Here is a 22,042-nt window from a genome sequence, read left to right on the forward strand (position 1 = left end):
TTGCTAGCCCATAATGACTGATACAAATGCCAGACAATTATAATTGTAAAAAATAAAGACAAGGCATCAATGTGAAACAAGGTTATCAAATGGCTTAAAATAAAATGCATTATATTTATCAAAAATAACTCTGCCAGTGATGCACTCAATATCCTAGATCTTTTCACACACAGCTAGTTTCAAGCCTAGATAAAGGAGCAGGGTTGTGTAAGGTAGTCGATAGCCAACGTAAAACTTGTCAAAGATATCTATGACATGAATCCTTAATGATTATGTGTTGAGGCATCCACTACAGGTGACATGTTGCACTCATGCCACCCAGGTGTAGCGAGAAATGGACAAGGGTGGGTTAGGTTGTCACCTTAAAGCAATGCGCCAGGTTAGCACCTGGGAATGCTGTCAAATATGTGAGGGTCCCCACATCATTCTGGACATGGGTGAGTAAAGAAGCTAGTTTGGGAGACTATAGATTAGCAACTAGGAAAATGGGGGCATTTTCAAGTAAAAGCATGAACATAGTTGACTCAATGATTAGAAGAAAAATTAACGTAATCTACCTTCAAAACTAAGTGGATAGGGAAGAAAGCTAGAGAAATTGAAAAATCAAGATTCATACATTGGCACATGGATAAAGAAAAACATAAGAATGGGAAAAAACTCGTTGTAGACAAAGACCTAAAAGATAGTGTTCTAGATGTTAAAAGAGTAAAGGGATAAAATCATAAATATCAAGGTGGTATGAGATAATAAATGTCATTAGTGCTTACACTCCTCAAATAAGCTTTGCAAAAAAACCTTAAAAGACAATTTTGGGAACATATAGATAATACAAGGGCTATTAGGGATTAAGAATATATATATATAGGAACTACTCTGAGTGGACACATTATAAAGATTATGAGAGGATACCTAGAGGACATGGGAAACAAAAATGAGTCCAAAGATATGATCTTTTAGACTTCGCCAAATCATAAAATCATATTACAATGAATACATGCTTTAAGATGAGAGAACACTTAATAACAGAATTGTATGGTACACTAATTTATTTAACACTATTATAAAAACTAAGGAAATGCCAGATGAAAGAGGAAAGCACTCTAATACCTATATATAAAAAATAAAGAGGATATTCAAAATTGTAATAATTATCGTGGAATTAAACTTATGATTCAAACAATGAAATTGTTGAAAAAGGTAAATGAATGAAGACTTAAAGTTTGAAATAAGGAGAAAATCAATTTGGTTGCATGCCTAAGAGAACGACTACAGCAATTATATATCTTTTAAGAAGATTAATGGAAAAGTTTAGGGAAAAGAAGATGGAAATGCATATGGTTTGTGTTGACTCAAAGAAAGCTTGTAATAGGATACATTCTTTTTTTTTGGATAAGTAATAAGTTTATTGATATCAAAATGAACACCAAATACAAAAGGAGTGTACATGGGGTAAACAAATCAAAAAAAGAAATTACAAGAATCTAGTAACTCAAAAACAGAAGAAAATGATTGGTTTCGCAAAGCAGCCAACCAATCCATCAAAGTTGTAAAGAAAAATAGCTTCAGGTCTGAAATGGATCTTTCCTCATCTTCAAAACACCTACTATTTCTCTCCCTCCAAAGACACCACATTAAACAATGAGGAACTATCAACCAAATAAGCCCATTTCGATAACAACCAAATCTGCCTTGCCAACATGCTAGAAGTCCCACTACAGATTGTGGCATAACCCAGCTCACTCCAAACAAATCCAACACCATAACCCACAAGTCCATTGCAACCGGACAATGAATAAAAAGATGATCAACCGTCTCATTATTACACTTGCACACGTAGCACCAATCCAATATCCAAACCTTTCTTTTTCGTAAATTGTCAATCATTAAGCATTTCCCTAAAGCAGAAGTCCAAACAAAAAAAGCTACTCTAGATTGAATTTTCTGTTTCCAAATACTTTTTTCCAAGGAAAGCCACAATCTTGGGAGCCCATTAAAATACCATAATAACCTTTAACCAAGAAGCCCTTCTCTCTATCAGATTTCCAGCACATCTTATCCTCACCGAACCCCTTCACCGATGCACCATATATGGTATCCATAAAACCAGTTAAGGCTTCTAATTCCCAAAGATGCATACCCCTAAAGAAACTTACATCCCAAAACAAGACTCCATTATCAAACTTCATAAGCTCAGCCACGCTAGCTTTTTTATCTCAGCAAAATCTATACAAATCAGGATAGCTGATTGCAAGAGACGTCTAACCACACCAATGGTCTTGCCAAAACTTCACCTTAGACCCATTTCCAATATCATATAGAACGTGGCCAGAAAAAGAAGGCCATCCCCGACTAATATTTTTCCACAAGCCAACACCATGTAGACCATTAACAGGCCTAGTACACCAACCACCCCATTCACAACCATATTTCACCTCTATCACTTGCCTCCAAAAAGCAGCCTTCTCCATCCCAAATCTCCATAACCACTTCCCAAGCAAAGCTTCATTAAACTGTCTTACCTTATCCCCACACCACCCGAAGAAATGGGAGAGCAAACAATATCCCATTTAACGAAATGGAATTTTGGTTCATCACCAATGCCACCCCATAAAAAATTCCTTTGAAGTTTCTCAATACGATTAGCCACAGCAGCAAGAATAGGAAATAAAGATAGAAAGTAAGTGGGTAAATTAGATAGAGTGCTTTTAATTGAAGTGACTCTACCACCCTTAGATAAGTACAAAAGTTTCCACCCAGCTAACTTTGTTCTATCTTCTCCAAAATTGGGTTCCATATTGTCTTATCCTTGCTCCCAAAGGAAGACCCAAATATTTCATAGGAAGATTACCTTGTTTACAGCCAAGGACGTGCAAGAATAAGTCAAAATTAAACACCGTACCAGCAGGAACCAACTCTGACTTGCCCAAATTTATCTTTAAACCAGAGACCGCCTCAAACCACATAAGTATCGCACGGAGAAACAAAATCTGGTCCAGATCATTGTCACAAAAAATTAGAGTATCGTCTGCAAAGAGAAGATGAGACACCACCAAAGCTCTTCCCTCTATATGCCCCACACCAAAGCCTGACATGTGACCTTCATGGAAAGCTTTATCCAACATTCTCCCCAGGGCTTCCATAACCAAGACAAACAACAAAGGAGACAATGGGTCACCTTGCCTTAACCCCCTAGAGCTCTCAAAAAACCCACAAGGAGTGCCATTTATCAGAATGGAGAAACGAACTGTAGATATACAAAAGAAAATCCACCGCCTCCATTTGGCAGAGAACCCACCCCGTTCTAGTAACTTCATAAGAAAACCCCAATTTACATGATCAAAAGCCTTCTCAACATCTAATTTGCAAAGTAGCCCTGGCACCCCAGATTTCAATCTACTATCAAGGCATTCATTAGCAATAAGTACAGGGTCAAGAATCTGCCTGTTCCTCACAAAAGCATTCTGTGAAGTTGAAATTATATCTTCCATAACTGTGCGAAGTCTGATGGCTACGACCTTAGCAATGATCTTATAAACCCCCCCAACAAGACTAATAGGGCGAAAATCCTTTACTTCAATTGCTTCCTTTTTTTAGGAATGAGAGTGATGAAAGTAGCATTTAGGCTTTCCTCAAACTGGCCTTTGGCGAAAAAATGATGGAACACAGCCATAAGGTCAGGTTTGAGAATCCCCCAGCAAGGAGGTATACTGATGTCATCAAGGATAATAATTATAGGGCAATGACTAGCATTGGGATTTCAGGTGGAGAATGCAGGGAATTTCCAATCATAATTGGTGCACAATAAAGATCAGCTTTAAGCCCTTATTTTTTTGCACTAATAATGGATGAACTTACTAGTAGTATCCAAAATAAGGTTCCATGGAATATACTATTCGCAAATAAAATTGTTTTCATTGATGACACTAGGGGTGGAATAGAATCTATAAGCTTTAGGATAAATAGAAACAAGACAAAACATACGAAATGTAGTTTCAATTGTAGAAGGAATATTGGAGAAAAGATTAAAATTGATGGTCAAGAAATTAATAGCACTACTAGAATTCAATACCTTGGATATATTATGCAAGTGGAAGAGATTGAAGATGTTACATGGAGTTAAAAGCAAGGTGGGTAAAATGGAGAAGTGCTTTGGGTGTGTCGCGTGATCGTAGAATATCCTTAATATCAAAACAAAAGTTTTATAGGATGGCTATAAGACTAGCTATGCTATACAAATCATATTGGGCAACTAAGAAAAAACATGTCTGAAAAGTAAAGTTTCCAAAATGAGAATGCTAAGGTGGATGAGTGGTATAACATAAAAGATAAATTAAGCAATGAACATATTCTCAATAAGTTAGACATAGCACCTGCAGAAGCAAAGATAAGAGAGGGTGGCTCACATTGTTTGGGCATTTGCAACATAGGACAAATAGTACACAAATGAGAAGTGAGCTAGTTATAGTCAGAGACAATAAAGGGGCTAAGAATAGACCTAATATAACTTAGAATGAGTTATTAAGCATAAAATAGAACTTAAATTGTCAAAGGAAACTGATCATGATCGTGTAAATTGGTAGAAAAGAATTCATGTAGCCGGCCCCATCTAGTGGGACTTAAGGCTTGGTTTGTCTTGTGCTGCTTTGTTGTTGTGTATAGTTATCAAAAATACAAATGCGAATAATCATATGCATCAATGAACCCTCTGAGCTTTTTTAACTAACAAGCAACCCCAAAAAAAGACAAATAATACAAAAAGATACCAAAAAAGGCAAGCTAGAATTAAATTCATTCATCCCCCAATATGAAATAAGCAACCCTCCGACCTCCTAGAGACTCTCTTAGCTATTGGGTCCCAAAAGGAAATAGCCATAGGATTGCCAACTAGGGAACAGTTTTTTTTCTTTTCTTTGATAAACGAAGAAATGTATTAAAAGAGAGAGCAATTTACATCAAAAATTTAGAAAGAGAATGGACAAAAAAAAAAGGAAAAGAAAAAAGAAAAGATGAGGAGAATAAGAAATCCTCCCTTTACATCAATAAAAACTAGTTACAAAGAATGCAACCTAAACAAAGAACTAAACTCAATGTAACAAGGCCAACCAATCCTGCTGCAAGTCTTCCAAAGAAACATGATGAAAAAAACCATTCCTTTCCAACCAAACACACCAAATAATAGCCATAACGATGCAACTCCATAGAACTTTCCTATCCTTTCCTTTGTCAAAACCCCTAAAAAGTTATGGTATAAAAGGCCTTCAAAGTGTATGGACAGACCCAATTTTCACCTCCAAATAACTTGTTCCAAATAGCCAACATGAAAGGGCAATGAAGAAAGATGTGCACAAAGCTCTTCGCTCCTCATGCAAAGGACACAAATGTCTAGGGACAAGGCCTTGTTAGGTTTTCTCTTCTGAAGCAAATCATTGCTATTAATTTTTTCAAGTATTGCAGTCCAAATGAAAGATTTTACTTTTAAGAGAGCTTCAGATTCCAAATCAAAGGATACGAAGCAGAAAGATCCGCAGTAGAATCACAATTCAAGTAGGTGAAAATGATTTACAAGAGGACTCCCCAGAAGGATCTAAACTCCAAACCCTATTATCACTCCTAAAATGAACATAAAAAGAATCGACCAACCAAGTCAAAAGAACCATCTCATTAATCTCTTTCTAATTTAGATTTATCCCAAAATAGAAGTTCCATGAGTGCCCATCTTCTTGCAAAAGAAGAAAAGCAGAAAGCGTGGAGTCATGAAGATTTGCTAAACGAAAAAGACACAGGAAAGTACTAGCCAAAGGCATCTCCCCCACCCAATGATCCCGCCAAAAGCGAATACGCTCCCCATTATCCACTGTGTAGTGCACTTCAGGAAGGAAACAATCATAAATCTCATATACAAACTTCCAAGGACTTGAATAAGTAATGTTAATTCCAACTTTAGCATCCCACCCATTTTGTAGTCTTCCAAATTTAATGTGAATTATCTCATGCCAATGAGAATTAGGTTCTAAAGGGAAGTGCCATAATCATTTCCCCACCAAAGAGATATTTTTGGACACCAAGTTACCAGGATCCAAGTCTCCCTCCCTTTTAGGCCTGCAAACAATCTTCCAAACTACAAGATGATCTCTACTACCCTCTCCCCCACTAGGCCATAAGAAATCCCTCATTAATTTCTCAAGCCTATTAGTTAATCTCACAAGGATTCTAAAAATAGAAAGGTAATATAGTACACAGACAAGCATGGATAAGGGTAATATGACCCCCTAAAGTGAATAACACTCCTTTCGACCCATCCAGTCTCCTGGCCACTTTCTCTCAAAATCAAGGTTCTAGAAAGAGTCTGCATTGGGATTACCACCAAAGGGGACAGCTAAATAAGTTATAGGCCAAGTCAAAACTGCATAACCAGCTAGCCTAGCAAAAGAATCCACATTAATACCCAGACTCACCACAACACTATTAGAGAAGTTAATTTTCAGCTCGGACACTTTCTCAAACACCAGTAAGATAGTCAACAAATTAGAGAAGCAGCTTATGTTATCTGATAGGAAAAGAGTAGTATCATATATGAACTGAAGATGAGAAATTATGCAGTTCTCATAACCTACCTCAATCCCCTCCACCGATCCTCTATCTACCCCTATATCAATCATCCTACTCAAGACATCAACCACAATAGTAAAGCGAAAGGGAGAAAGGGGATCTCCCTGCCTTAGACCCCTGGACGCATGAAACCAAGACTTGGCCTCGCCATTTACTAAGACAAAAAAACCACATAAGTAAGACACCCTTTAATCCATTTCCTCTACCTCAAGCCAAAACCTTTTCTAGCCATAATCTTATCCAAGAAGCTCCTTTTCTAGCCATAATCTTATTCAAGAAGCTACAGCTCACAATATCATAAGCTTTCTCAAAACCCAATTTAAACACAATACCCCTCTTATTCCTATGGTATCTTCAACCACCTCATTAGCTATCAAGGCAGCATCTAGGATCTATCTATTACTTATAAAAGCACTTTGGCTAAGAGAGATAGTGTCCTTTAGAACAATAGCCAACCTCTTAGATAACACCCAGCCAAAATCTTATAGACACCAGTTACCAAGCTAATAGGTCTAAAGTCCTTGATTTTAACTGTACCATCTTTTTTGGGGACCAAGGTAATAAAAGTGGAATTCAAACTCCTCCCCAGCACTCCATTGTGAAAGAATTCAAGAAAAACTTTGAGGAGGTCTCCCTTCAAAGTCTCCCAACTATCTTGAAAGAAAGGCATAGTAAAACCATTTGGCCCAAGAACCTTTTCTCTATCCATCTCAAAAATCGAGCTTTTAATCTCCTCTTTTTTTCAAAAGGTCTCTCTAGCCAAGCAGCTTTATTAGTTGATATAGGAACCAATCCAGCCCATCAATCATAACTCTACCCTCATCCTCCTCTAAAAAGAGATTCTTGTAAAATTCAGTAATCAGGCCCAAGAGGCGGTTAAACACCCAAGGGGAAAATATGAAAACTAGAATCAACAATAATACCAACAATCTCACTTTTTATTTGACAGCATTTTTGTTATTTTGTCACCCATGCCTCTTCACCTCAATTTTATGTTAATGATCTTCTCAACCATGCGTGCTGCACATATATTTTCATATTTAATATTCATAAAGCAGCAATCTGGCAATCAACAAACCAATAAATATTGAATGCAAAACATGAACTTCAATAACCCTTGCACTTTTTCTCACCACTTTTTGTTGTGTTTTTTCCCACAGGCTAAAGTAGGGGATAGTTATGAGTGTATGACTAAGCTCTGATAACCCATGCTTGGTGTTGCCAACACGAGGGATTGGATCAGCTAAGAGGGCATCCTTATTCCCTGCACATTGGCTAGAGCTGGCCACTGGCCTGTGTAAGGTATTTTGTAGGTATAAATAAAACCAAAGAAAATAAATAATTCAGTACTGAAAATTGGAAAAAAACAGACTAATAGTTTAAATCATCTATATAAGCAACCCAAAACATGGAAGACGCAAGCCAAAGGTGCACTCTGTTAAAATACATTATGATTTAGCAGATCATATTAGAGAGAGAAAGAAGCATTATAATGCAACCAGTCAACATCAAAATGCATATGCATGCACATAAAGATAAGCACACGCACACACCTTGCACACTTAAAAGGCTTTTGCATACTTCAACAGGAAGATCTTCACACACGATCAAAACACAATTGCACAGGACATACCTGCCAGAACCACAATATCTGTGGATCAGTTTTCTTGTAGCCATTGTACTCAGTATGAGCCTTCCAATCCTTCACATTAATTTCACTTTCACTTCCATACAGCATTGAATCAAGATCTTCAAGCTCTAAGCTTTGGAAAAAGAACCTCTGGAGCCTTGAGTTACATAAAATATCAGCAAAACCATGTGCAAAATGACACACCTGTTCTGTGGTAGATGTGACAAAGCGATGCTGAATAAGAAGATCAACATATTCCTTTCGGTTCCTGCTATTTACGCTCATGTTTTTCCCTCCTGGACAAAGTTCCACAATTTTCCTGGATCCTAACTCCTCAACCTCTGTAACAAATGTTAGTCCTAACTCATCTGAATCTATGAACTCAGTGTCCATCTCCAAAATTTTCTTGCAACTACTGTATAATTCTGGATCTGCATCCTGTATGTCCTCCAAATAAACATAGCTTCCACGCAGTTGCAGGAAAAACACACGATCAAAGACTACACCCACTTGCACTTTATGCATCAAGGCTAAAGCAATCACACGACCTGAAAAGTTGAAATACTCGAGGTGCAAGGGATCCACTTTAGATGCTGCAACAAGCATAGAAGCAATTAGCTAAAACTGTGTAGATCCAATTCCTTCCATCAGTTGTTACGTGTCATATGTGAATCATGTCATTTTGAACATTCAAAGTACAATGCAGCTATATCATCACCATTACTATTGTCATCAATGACCATAATTGGATTTTTGGGACTGAAAAATATTTAACAACTAAGTTCAAATTTCAAATATTTATATAAAAAAAATGATAATTAAAGTCCAGCAATAGCGTCCTTATGCATGAACTGACAATAATGGCCATGCTTACAAGACATATTGAAAGGGAGGTGATCTTTCTGCTTACAGAGGGAGGATACAATTGAACTGATGATAGTGACATAGTCCTCTGCTCAAATGGTGGTTTAAGGGCTGCTTTACCATTATAAGGAAGGATGGTTTCAATGTCTTGTTTGTGCATGAATGACGGTGAAAGAGTGGATCATTTTTTTTACTTACCATACTTTTACTGGAGAGTTGTGGGAAAAAGGTATTCTGTTTGGTGTGAAGTGGATTCTGCCAAGCACAACATTGGAATGTATTGTTCACACAGGAAATTGCCTAGAGGAGTGAGATGGCTTTACAAGTTGTTACTTTTCACTTGATGTCCTTTGCCATGAATGCAATAATTATATTTTCAATAACAAGCCATTCCCTTTGAATTGATTCACCTCACTGTTCCTGTTTAATTGATTCACCTTCTATTTGTCTTCCTGTGGGTAGAGTTCTTGGAATTCCTCAATGTTCTATTTTGGAAGCTTTTCACTTTTTTCTGGTGTTGTTGGCGGCAGTGACCTTTTTTTTCTTTTTTCTGGCTGTGTGATGTTTTGAGCTCATGCCAAGTACAAAGATTATGCCCTTTTATACGCTCTTTGAAAACAAGAAGCATTAAGTCCTGTTAGTTGAGATCTGCTATTTGAGTCCTCCTGTCATTCTGCATGATCCCCGGCAACATCCTCAAAAGTTAAAATTAAGTCCTTTCTTACAATACCAGTCCAAGTAACTTACGTCTACCTGCCTTCCACCTATGACATCTAACATCATCTAAATCAGTCTTTCTCCCTGCAGCGTTATTTGGTGAGCACTGCAGGTGCCTCCAAATGATTTCAACTGTCTTTTCCTCATCTCTTAGCACAAACGCATTCATTACTTTATCACGTAAGTTATACAGCTAGTCCATCTTAACATTCTCATTCAGGGACATTACCTGATTGGATGTGCTGTTTTGCCTGCTCTTTATAATTTATTGCTAACCAATGAAAAATTCCCACACTTTGGATTCAATGCCCTCTCTTCAAATATTAGACCTCTTATGGGTATCTATCTCATCTAGAGGCCACCTTCTATCTAGCCCCCCCCCCCCCCCTTCCCCACTCATGTTAGTGGGAACAGCAACACATTTGACAACAGTGATTATTTTATTTTGTATTTCTCCCCAAAAGGAATTGTCTTTGATGTGATGGCCAAATGCAGTGTCATTGAGATAAAATATGGGCTTGTTTGGCATTGTTGTTGTTTTCTATTTTTCATATCTGTTTCTCCACAGTGAAGAAAAATATTATAAAAACATATTTGTTTATGTTGTCATTTTTCTGTTTTTGTTGCCAGTTTTCAGTTGTTTTGGCAACCTGTTGCAAAAAATTTTAATATCCAAAAATTATTTTTTTGGATTAAATTATTCATTTCATACACTTCTAAATTAAAATCAAAATTTAATGATCATTAGAATTTAAATATAATTAAAATTAAAATATACTTAAATTTCAAAAAAATAATAATAAATCCAATTACAAAATACTTTCATTATTTCCCAATTGTCATGTCCAATTAAAAGTAAAATTTGAAAGTAGAACAATTAAGTAAAATAATTATAATAAATTTTATTTTATTATAATAATATTTTTAATGTGCAAAATTTGTAATTTTATTATTTTAATCATATTTTTATAATATTATTTTATTTAAAGATGACAATGAGCATTTTTTTAATTAAGTTTTAATTTGTATTAGTTTTATAATTGTTAACCAAACAGTTGTTAGTTTCTAGTTTTTAGTTTTTGTTTCTAATTTTTTATTTTCGTTTCTGGTTTTCGTTCCTTTAATTTTTTACAGTGATACCAAACGGACCCTAAAGAAAACATGAATAATGGCACAACCGAATGTCTAACTTGATTAAGAATGAGCTGCCTTTCAAGCTATGGAATGGACAAATGAAGGTTCCATTACAAGGATCACCTGAGAAAGAGATCATAAATTGATTGATTTATCTAGAATGAGATAGCTTCTTGTGGAAATAATTCTCATTAATTGTAACATAGGTACAGGTCTGTATAAATAGACATACAGCAAAAGAACATAAGGAAAGAACCAAACATGCTAACTTCAAAGGAAACTAAATATTCTAGGATATTCACACATTTACAGCCGAGATTCTCTTAGAAAAATAGGAAAGTTGACTAAACAGATTTGAAACTTTCCAACACTCCCCCTCAAGTTGGCTTGAAGATATCTTCCATGGCCAACTTGCCAATGAAGTAATCAAATTGTTTCTTCGACAGCCCCTTTGTTAGTATGTCTGCTACTTGCTCAGTTGTCGAGATATATGGCAAACAGATTACTCCCTCATCTATTTTCTCCTTGATAAAATGCTTGTCTACCTCCACATGTTTAGTTCTATCATGAAAAACTGGATTGTGAGCGAAAGCCCTTGCAGCTTTATTGTCACAATACAGTTTCATTGTTAGTATGTCTGCTACTTGCTCAGTTGTCGAGATATATGGCAAACAGATTACTCCCTCATCTATTTTCTCCTTGATAAAATGCTTGTCTACCTCCACATGTTTAGTTCTATCATGAAAAACTGGATTGTGAGCGAAAGCCCTTGCAGCTTATTGTCACAATACAGTTTCATTGGTAGTGAATTAGTAATCTTTAATTCTTCCAGCAACCTTTTGATCCATAGTGCTTCACAAATTCCATAAGCAACAGCCCTAAATTCCGCCTCTGCACTACTCCTTGCCACCACATTTTGTTTCTTGCTGCGTCATGTTACTAGGTTTCCTCCAACAAAGGTGTAATAGCCAGAAGTTGATCTTCTATTAGTGATACTTCCAGCCCAATCTACATCAGTGTATACTTCAACCTGTAAATTCTCATGTCCTCCAAATAATAAACCTTTACCTGGAGTCCCTTTTATGTACCTTAGAATCCTGTACACAGCATCAATATGCTCGGGTACTGGTGAGTGCATAAATTGACTTACCACGCTTGTGGCAAAGGCTATGTCAGAATGTGTATAAGAGAGATAAAGGAGTTTCCCCACCAATCTTTGGTATTGCTCTCTGTTGATCACTTCTTCAGCCTTAGCTAGTTGGAGTTTTATGCTCCGCTCTATAGGTGTTTTAGCTGCTTTGCACCCTAGCAAACCTATTTCTCCAAGTAAATCAAACATATACTTGCATTGGGAAACAAAAATTCCTTTCTTTGACCTTGCAAATTCCATACCAAGAAAATACTTCAAGTTCCCCAAGTCTTTGATCTCAAATTCCTGAGCAAGGATCTTCTTTAACCTCTCTAGATCATTGCTATCATCACCTGTCAGAATTATATCATCTACATAGACAATAAGGATAGTCATTTTAGCTTCACTCGTGTGTCTATAGAACGTAGTATGATCGGTTTGAACTTGGTTGTATCCATGACTCTTTACTGCCTTCCCAAAGCGTTCAAACCAAGCCCTAGGAGATTGTTTGAGTTCATACAATGATTTCCTCAATCTGCACACCTTGCCTTTGCCACCTTTCCCTTCAAATCCTAGCAGTCAATCCATAAAGACTTCCTCCTCTAAGTCTCCATTTAAGAAGGCATTCTTCACATCTAATTGATATAAGGGTCAGTTAGAGTGAACTGCTAGAGAGAGGAACACACGAATTAAGTTCATCTTAGCTACAGCAGCAAATGTTTTCTGGTAGTCAATTCCATATGTTTGAGTGAACCCCTTCGCCACAGGTCTTGCTTTGCACCTTTCTATACTCCCATCAGCCTTGAATATTACTGTAAATACCCATTTATAGCCAATAGTCTTCTTCCCCTCCGGTAGGTCACCAATTTCTCAAGTGCCGTTAGCAATTAGTGCATCCATCTCTTCTTGAACAGCCAATCTCCATTTCGGGTGATCTAGTGCTTCCTGAATGGTTCTTGGAATAAACAGATGAGAAACATTTGAAGTAAACACCTTAGGAGAATCAGAGAGTCTATGATAGGACAGATGGCTGGAAATAGGATGTGTGATACAAGTTCTAACTCTTTTCCTAAGGGAAACGGGCAGGTCAAGATTAGAAGAATTATCAAAACAAGGATATAAAGAAGAAAAAGTACCTGGAGTATGTGAAGGAGGACCAACTTGTATAGGTGATGATGATTGGCCTTGCTTTGGATTTGAAGAAAGAGCTTTATTATTCTGATGATTTCTTCTTCTAGTATAAACACAGCTCAAATGAGGGAATATTTCATAGTGCTTCTCCCCCTACTTGTGAATTAGGTATGCCTTGTATAGGTAGACTAGGATTTCCATTGTTTTCGCCAGTTAAAGTATCGGTTTCCTGACCCTTTAAAGAGTGGATGTCAATGTCAAGGAAAACATTTGGAAGTGGCTTAGAGGTTTGCCAGAACTTATCTTCAGTTTCCTTTTTCTCCCCCTGAAGATAGTTATGGCCAAAAAAGGGATGGTTTTCAATAAAAACAACATCCATACTGATATGAATTTTTTTAGTCAAAGGGTTAAAACATTTGTACCTTTTTTATTAGGAACATATCCAAGGAAAACACATTTTTCTGCCCTAGGATCAAGCTTGGATCGAAGATTGGTAGGTATATGAACAAAACAATGCATACAAACACTTTTAGTGGCAAGTTTGATGTTATCCGACATGTAGGAAACAGTTTTTTTAGGCAATCTAAGGGAGTGATGTATTTTAGCCCTCGAGTAGGCATCCTATTAATAAGATAAAATGCAGTTAAAATAGCATCACCCCATAAATATTTAGGAACTTGCATTGAAAACATTAGGGTCGTGCAACCTCTAACAAATGGTGATTTTTTCTCTCAGCAATGCCATTTTGTTGTAGGGTGTCACGACAAGTAGATTGATGTTGAATCCCCTCTGTTGAAAGAAACGTTCCTAAACATTTGTTAAAATATTAAATACCATTATCAGTTCTAAAGATACTGATTTTCGTTTGGAACTGGGTTTCAACCATATTATAAAAATCCTAAAAAAAAATTTCAACCTCAAATTTGTCACTCAATAAGTACACCCAACACATACGTGTATATGATCATCAATAAACATAACAAACCATTTCTCACCAGAAGTAACAATGATTTTTGAGGGACCCCAAACATCACCATAAATTAAATAAAAAGGTTTGGAAGAATGATAAGCTTTTCATTGATAGGTGCTTCGGTGACTTTTGGATATGAGGCAAACATCACAATGAAGAGAATTGCAATCCAGTTTTTTAAATAAGCTAGGAAACAAATGTCTTAAATAGAGAAAACTAGGATGTCCTAGTCTAAGATGCCAAAGCATTATTTGTTCATGCACAGAAACAGAAATAGTACTACTACTCAAACCCTGAGCTTGTTTATTGTTGAATAAAGTCTCATCAAAGTGGTAGAGTCCATCAATCATCCTAACACTGCCAATCATCCTCCCTGAGAGTTGGTCCTGAAATTCACAATGGGAATCAAAGAAAATGACACAACAATCAGAATCCCGTGAGAGTTTACCAACAGACAGCAGGTTACAAGCAAGTTTAGGTACGTGAAGGACAGATTTGAGTTCTATTTTTTCAGAGATTTGGACAGAACCTGTTCCAGCAATTGATGAAAAACTTCCATCTGCAATTCTAATTTTTTATTACCAGAACAAGGAGAATAAGATTGAAACAATTGTGAGGTACTAGTCATGCGATCAGATGCACCAGAATCAATAATCCATGGTGCAAGATTTAAGCAAAAAGGGTAGGCCCTAGAGTTATCACCTGTTTGGGCCAATAAATCAGTAGGAAGACCAGAGGCAGAAGTAGATTTCAGCAGTTGAAGAAGATGATCCACCTGCTCAGCACTTAGGAAATTAGCTTCATTGGCATTAGGGACTGCATGATTGCTACAAGAGGGTCCACCTTTGTTGCTCTTCCAATTTGATGGCTTTCCATGGAGTTTCCAGCAATTTTCTCGAGTGTGGCGTGGCTTATTGCAATAGTCACACCATACTCGAGGCTTATCTTCCAACCTCCTTTGATTAGAGTAAGGCCGCTATGTAGAAATATTGGCATTAGCCAAATTTGTGTTACCAGCAACATGAGGAGCCGGAATATTGGCAGCAAGCAGAGCTGAATTTTCCACAATCTCATCCTCCTTTTTCTTCATCATCACACTCCTTCAACAATCTTCTCGTCGTACTTTAGAAAATACTTCCCCGAGTGGGGTAGAGGCTGTTCTCCATAGGATTCTTCCCCTTACTTCATCAAACTCATCATTAAGTCCAACCAAAAATTTAAAAATTCTTGCATTCTCCACCATATTCTTATTGTGATTGCAATCAGCAGGATTTTTCCATTCATAATCATTGAATAAATCTAGATCTTGCCATTGGCCCTTAAGAACATTGAAATACCTTGTTACACTACCGTCTCCTTGATAAGTATTGTTGATCTTCTGCTGCAGTTCATAAATCAGAGAGTAATTCCCAAGGTTAGAGTACATATGACTCACATTCCAGAGTTCCTTTGCAGTAGAATAGCACATGTAATTAGCACTAATCTCTTCATCCATAGCATTCATGAGCAATGCCATCACCATGGAATTTTCAGCATCCCATATAGCATAAGATGGGACTGTCTTCTTGGGCTCCTTAGCTTCACCAATCAAGTACCCTATCTTCCCTTTTCCACAAATATACATCTTGACAGATTGTGACCACCGCAGGAAGTTGGCCACATTCAATCGTATATTGGTAATTTAGACAGAGTAAGGTTCAAAATGGGTAGGTCTGGTTTCAGGTTTGGTTTTAGGTTTAGCTTCAACCATGGCTATAGCAACATAAGAGATTAGGGTAGAGTTGAACAAGGAAGAAAAACACTATAGAGATGAGGGTCAGATTGGAGCCGCCAAGGGAAACTAGGGTTTACACAAGGCCAAGAGCCGGACCTAGGTCTAATACCATCTAGAATGAGATAGCTTCTTGTGGAAATAATTCTCATTAATCGTAACAAAAGTACAAGTTTGTATATATAGATGTACAGCAGAAGAATAGAAGGAAAGAACCAAGAAGGAAAGAACCAAAGATGCTAACTTCTAAGGAAACTAAATATTCTATGATATTCACACATTTACAGCCAAGATTCTCGTAGAAAAATAGGAAAGTTGACTAAACAAATTTGAAACTTTCTAACAATTTATAAAGAGGAAGCCCCTCTAGCTCATTCAAGCTAATTAGGTCCATGCAAAGATGAGGTGGAAGGGCGGGATAGCAAGTTGAAGTTTAAAAATAAGCAACCAATCTACCAATGTTATGCTTGTGGGGTGAAGCATGGGGTTGATCCTGTGATGTCAAAAATGTTTTGATTGATGGCATTTTAAAAAAAGGAGGCATGTACACACAAAAGTAATGGCCTCTACAAATGCAAAGATCACATAATATTATATAGACCCACATCTGCAAATTCATTTCTTCATATTAGAGAACACATAAAAATTATACAGATTCACATGTCACACTCACAAAACCTTTGAAACTAAAGTTCTTAATTATTTTAATCAACAATATCCAACATATAATACAAGTACTGAGTGTTATATTGGTTCTCTGAGTCATTATTAGAGAGGAATGCCCCATCTTTCATACTTCTTGCTACTTCATTGACATTAAATGCTTTTGAAGATTGTAGACTAGAAAAACCCAATTCAAATTTTCCCTCTGAGCTATTTTAAGGCCCAAGCAGAACTTCATAAAGACCATGGTTTTGTTGGGCTAGGTGGTATACAAGCTTTCCTTCATTTTAGTGGGCAGGAGCCCTCTTCTTCACATGAACCTTTTTTTTTTTTTTTTTTTGTGGGGGCCAAAATAATGAGAAGGAGAGGAGACCAACAGTTCAGTTAAAGGAAGTACAAGTTGAGCAAAAAAACACAAAAGAACAAGAGGGCAGAGGGAGAATTGAAGACATAGCGAATAAGGTGTCTAAAAGCAAGATGGGAGAGGAGGGCTTTATTGACAAGGAAAATGGTAGGAGGTTGTGAACTCAAGGAACCAAATAAAGATTTGTCCAATTTTACATAATATTGGGAAGAGTCAATGTCCTATTTTGATCTTGAAGCCAATGAATTTCTATTCAAAAACTAGAGAGAAGAGGAAGAGCAAGACAAGGCCGAAGGCACAAAATTTTTGGAGGCTGGAGAAATTGATAAGATTAAGATTCGGGGTCTCCATTCCATCAGCAGCAAACTTTTGCATTGGTCTGGGTTTGAGATCAATGTTCAGATGCTGCCAGGAACTCAAAAAGAACCAGTTTCTCAACAGCAACTAAAGACTGGTTTCAAAAAATAAGAAGCATCTAGATTTTTTTGAACACCAATTCATTAAATAAGGACTTGGGAAACAACACTACAGGAGTTAATGAAAGATTTCTGATGTCTGACGTCCTCGGTCACTTATGAAAGTTTTTTCATGCCAGACTTTGGAAATTTATTTATCAAGTTGCTAATTTTTTCCTATCCTCTTTACCTTTTTCTAAGTTGGTAATGGCAACCTCACTAGGTTCTAGGAGGATATTTGAGAGGAGACGTTTCGTCAAAATTGTTCTCTCCTCGTCCTTTTCTATATTGACTCCCATGCAGAATGCCTCAATAACTTCCTTCAATTTTCTAAAGGGGAGCTCTCTTTCTTGAGATTTGCATTTTTTTAGAAATCTCAACAAAAGAGAGATTGATGAGCTTACTATTTTGTTGGATTCTTTTGTTCCTCAAATGAGGAATGACTAAAGGATCTAAATTGTGGATGCTTCTAGTTCCTTTACTACGAAATCTTCTTCTTTTTTGGCAAAAGACACTAACCTCCCTTGAGATTTGGCAAAAAGACAATGACCTCCCCTAGGGTTTCAAAAATTCCAAGGACCACCCTTGAGGTTTCAAAAATTCCAATGAGACCTCCCTTGAGGTTTGCCAAAAAGACACAAACCCTCCCCCCCCCCCCCTTAAATCTTGCAAAAAGACAAGTTTTTTTTAGGGAAAGTCTGTCTTTTCGGCAAACCTAAGGAGAGGTTTGTTGCATTTTTTAAACCTCAGGGGAGGTCTGTGGCATTTTTAAAACCTCAAGGGAGGTATCTGTTTTTTTGCCAAACCTTAAGGAAAGTGAGTGTCTTTTGCCTTTTTTTTCTTCTTTCATATGTTGAAACCTTCTAGTTCTCATTCTTTCCCTTGGGATAATGCTATTTGGAAAGGCTAAGGCTTCTTTTAAGATAAAGGCTTGCATGTGGACATTGACTGTCAAAAGGATAAACACAAGTTATTTGTGAAGACAAAGTTAAACTTGATGATGAAGAAATAAATGGCACTTGTAGATTTTAATGCCTTGAATCTATTATGCAAGCTGAGGGAGAAATTGAAGATTATGTGATGCATAGAGTTAAAGCATGTTGGGTAAAATGGATAAGTGCTTCAAGTGCGCTTTGTGATCATAGAATACCCTTAAAATTAAAAGGAAAGTTTTATAGGACGGCTATAAGACCAGCTATGCTATATGGATTTAAATGTTAGGCAACAAAAAAACATAATATCCAAAATGTAAAAGTTGTCAAGATGAGAATGCTTAGATGGATGAGTGGTATAACACTGAAAGATGATTTAAGGAATGAACATATTCGCGGTAAGTTAGGTGTAACTCCTATAGAAGATAAGATAAGGGAGGGGCGACTCAGATACTTTGGGCACTTGCAACGAAGGCAACATGGTGCGCCAGTGAGGAAGAGCGAGTTAGTTACTGTAAAAGGTAGTAGAAGGGGGAGTGGTAAACCTAAAATAACTTACAATGAGATAATGAATAAGAATTTAATATCCCTAAATTTGTCAAAAGAAATGGTCCATGATCGCATAAATTGGCGGAAAAGGATTCATATGGCCGGCCCCACCTAGTGGGACTTAAGACTTGGTTTTGTTGTTGTTGTTGTGTTGTTGTTGTAGGTAAGGACGCTCTATAAGGCTATTTTCCCAGCCGCCCAAATATTTGCATGTGTTAAGAGTTCTTTGAAAATGAGCTGCCATCTCTAAAATGAAGTGAACACATTAGAATGAATAGGTCAAAGGCCCAATTTTCGTTTATTTTATACATTCATTTTGTTTATACTTTTAGTACTTACCTAATACATTCCACTAACTGTTTAATTTTCACATAGGTAACAACTTTCATCGTGTGCAAAGTGCAAGGCATGCGCTCTAATGGCTAGCATTTGGTTTTATGTTTTTTGTTTGGCTGTGAGTTGTTTATTTCTTGTTTTTGGTAAAAATAGACATGTTTGATAAGCGCAGTTGCTGCCTTTTGTATTGAAAGCAAGATGAGAAGGAAAAGAAAATGGTGTGGCTTGTTTTTCAAATGTACATACTTCAAAAAAGTTGAAAGAAACTCTTTCCTATTTTTGTTCTTCAACAAAACAGAAGATTTTTTATGCCACTTTTCTCATCTTAAGAAACTAAAAGCCAACACAGAAAGCAATACAACAACTTCTCCCTAAGAGTTTTTCTTATGAATGTTATCTAGGGGCATGTAGTGCACGCATGCACAGCAATTAAAACAGAGGAAACTTACCAGGATTTGGATAGAATCTTCTTTGATCATTTGGGCAAGCAACAAAAAGAGCATTTTCCCGATTGAAAATTTCCTGGCATACTAAGAAAAACCACTCCCGTAACACACCAGGACCTGTAGCTTCCTCGTTCTTGAATTCCATAAATAGCCCACCATGCAATGCCTCAGGCTCTGCATGCGCTATGTACTCAAATGATTCTGCCAATATTTGCGACCTGTCAATGAGCATCTCATGCAGCTCTTCATACTCTTCTTTCACCTCAGGTAGCAGCAGCATCACCAAATGTTTCCTAGCTTCAAAATCAGTCACCTCTTTATGCTCGAGGATCCATTTATTATCATCACTTCTATTTGCATATTTCATGACAAGAGCACAAATCGATGCCTTTCTAAGCCTCAACATATCCCAAAACTGTTCTTCAGCACCTTCATAGAGTCTTGATATGCCATTTAGCTCCTTCAAAATTGCAAGATAATGTAAACATCCTGGCCCCACATTTTCACCTTCTCCCGCTTTCTTGATCCTCAAGTAATCCTCCATTTTCTTCAAGCACTGGTCCATCTTCTTCAACAAATCACTGAAAATCACATGGAGAAACTCAACCTCCTCCCCATAACAAGGATGCTCATATGCACTCTCGTGCAGCGGCAGTGAAACAGGGCGGCCTAGAAACCCCACCTGCTCAACAATTGCTCCCCGGAGGGGCAACAGGAACGCTGCAAAATCCCGAACATCAGCCACCAATGGCCCAAAGCTTGTGGTCGAGTCCATACTTGATGCCAAATCTCTCAACAACCGATTTGCTAGTTCTCTAACAAATGGCAAAATCTCTCGAAACACAATCAACCCTGAACCTGAACATGTGCCTTTACTTCGATCAGAGTACTTTGTGCCAACCCGTGAAATGCCAACACTTTCCACCAACGACCCAAGAGTGCTTCGACACAAAAGGTACAAAGGGTCGTCATTTCCACTTGTACCTAACAACTTACAAAACTCTAAGACTATTGGCGCACACTGGGAATGTATGGGTTTCGGTAACATAGTGCCGCAGGAATTAAGGAAGTGCCGGATTGCCTCATCGGCCGCTTCTTTATTACGAACTATAGGAGAAAAGTAAAGCATTACCAGAGCAGCTGTAGCCGAGGAAGAAAGAAGAATCTGAAGGTGCCCGGCTGCGGATTCACTGTCGTTACTGGGAGTCATCTTCAAGAAATCAAGCAGCTTGCACTTGATGGACCTCATACCCAAAGGGGCTTGGCCCCTCATGAGCTGCCAGATGGTGGAAACCATGTCGTCTATGGCCTGCCACGCAAGCGGATGCTCCGTACTCCGCATCCGACCCACGAGTTGGAGCCCAGCATCGTTCTGGATGGAACACTCAGCCAAGGACTGCTCCCACTGGAGCTGCTTCCCCCGGTATATCAGCCTCTGCTCGATCACCGGAATTCCAGAAATCTCCTGGATCCGCTCGTGCAGGGACCTCACCGTATCGGTGTGGTTCGCCTGAATTACGATGGTGTTGCCCTCGGAGATCATCCGCACAAAGAACTGGAGTCTTGAACCCGGCAGGCTCAACTCGGCCGATCGGGCGTCAGAAACCCTAACTCTGGGGACTTGATCAGGAGCATGGTTGGAAGAATTTACGGCGGCGGGGGAGCAGTCCTTTCGCATCCTGACGGATACTAGGTCGGAGGAGGCGTCGTCATCAGGTGGGCCATAATCGTCGAGCTTGCGCTTCGAAGAGAGGCGATGATGGGCAGCGTCGACGGATGAATCGACTGTAGGCATTACGCCGGAGGGTTAGAGGAACGGTAAAGGTGCGGCCATGGAGTCGGAGCCCAGAACCCTAGTGAGACCGAGGGGGAAGACTGCGACAGAAGCTGTGAGAGGAGATAGATAGATAAATATAGAGAGAGAGAGAGGGTTTTAGCTTTTATCTCTCCGTCTCTCTCTCTCTTAGGTGTATTTTTTAGAGAGAGAAAAAATGGCAGGAAAGATGCACGAGTTGGTTCAGCCCGCGTAACCTGCCATCTTAGTTTTTACGCCATGTGTATTAATTTACCGAAATGCCCCTGCGCATCCAGTTGGCCGCTTGCCGGCGCCTGCCGAGTAAGTACGCCTTTTGCTTGTGTGTTTTTTTTTTTTAACTAACTGATTTTATCGCAAAAACAAAAACAAAAAACAAAAAATGCATCATGCATGCATTATTTTTATATGTTCTCTAAAATATTTTTTAAAAATATATATTTTTTATCATTTTTTAAAAAAAATTCTATGAATCTCCTCTATTTTCTTTACTTTTATAAATTTTCCTGTTTTGAAGTCCTTTTATGGG

General features: G+C 37.9%; 1 protein-coding gene across 2 annotated transcripts in view; it reads right to left on the reverse strand.

Annotated features, from left to right (window-relative positions):
• The window catches only part of LOC131152853 (E3 ubiquitin-protein ligase UPL5), a 46,917-nt gene extending 25,198 nt beyond the window's left edge, over positions 1-21,719 (reverse strand). The window contains exons 1-3 of one of the 2 annotated variants that reach the window (XM_058104759.1): positions 19,704-21,709; positions 8,243-8,832; positions 7,743-7,890 (exon numbers count right to left, since the gene is read on the reverse strand). In XM_058104759.1, the coding sequence (XP_057960742.1) occupies positions 7,885-7,890; positions 8,243-8,832; positions 19,704-21,495 (2,388 nt within the window). In that variant the 5' untranslated portion in view covers positions 21,496-21,709 and the 3' untranslated portion in view covers positions 7,743-7,884. Of the gene's footprint in view, positions 1-7,742; positions 7,891-8,242; positions 8,833-19,703 lie in introns of those variants that run through there. The other variant, XM_058104758.1, reaches the window with a different exon arrangement.
• Between the last annotated feature and the right edge of the window lie 323 nt (positions 21,720-22,042).

This window comes from Malania oleifera, chromosome 4 (genome assembly GCF_029873635.1).
Source record: "Malania oleifera isolate guangnan ecotype guangnan chromosome 4, ASM2987363v1, whole genome shotgun sequence".
NCBI classification, from domain to species: domain Eukaryota; kingdom Viridiplantae; phylum Streptophyta; class Magnoliopsida; order Santalales; family Ximeniaceae; genus Malania; species Malania oleifera.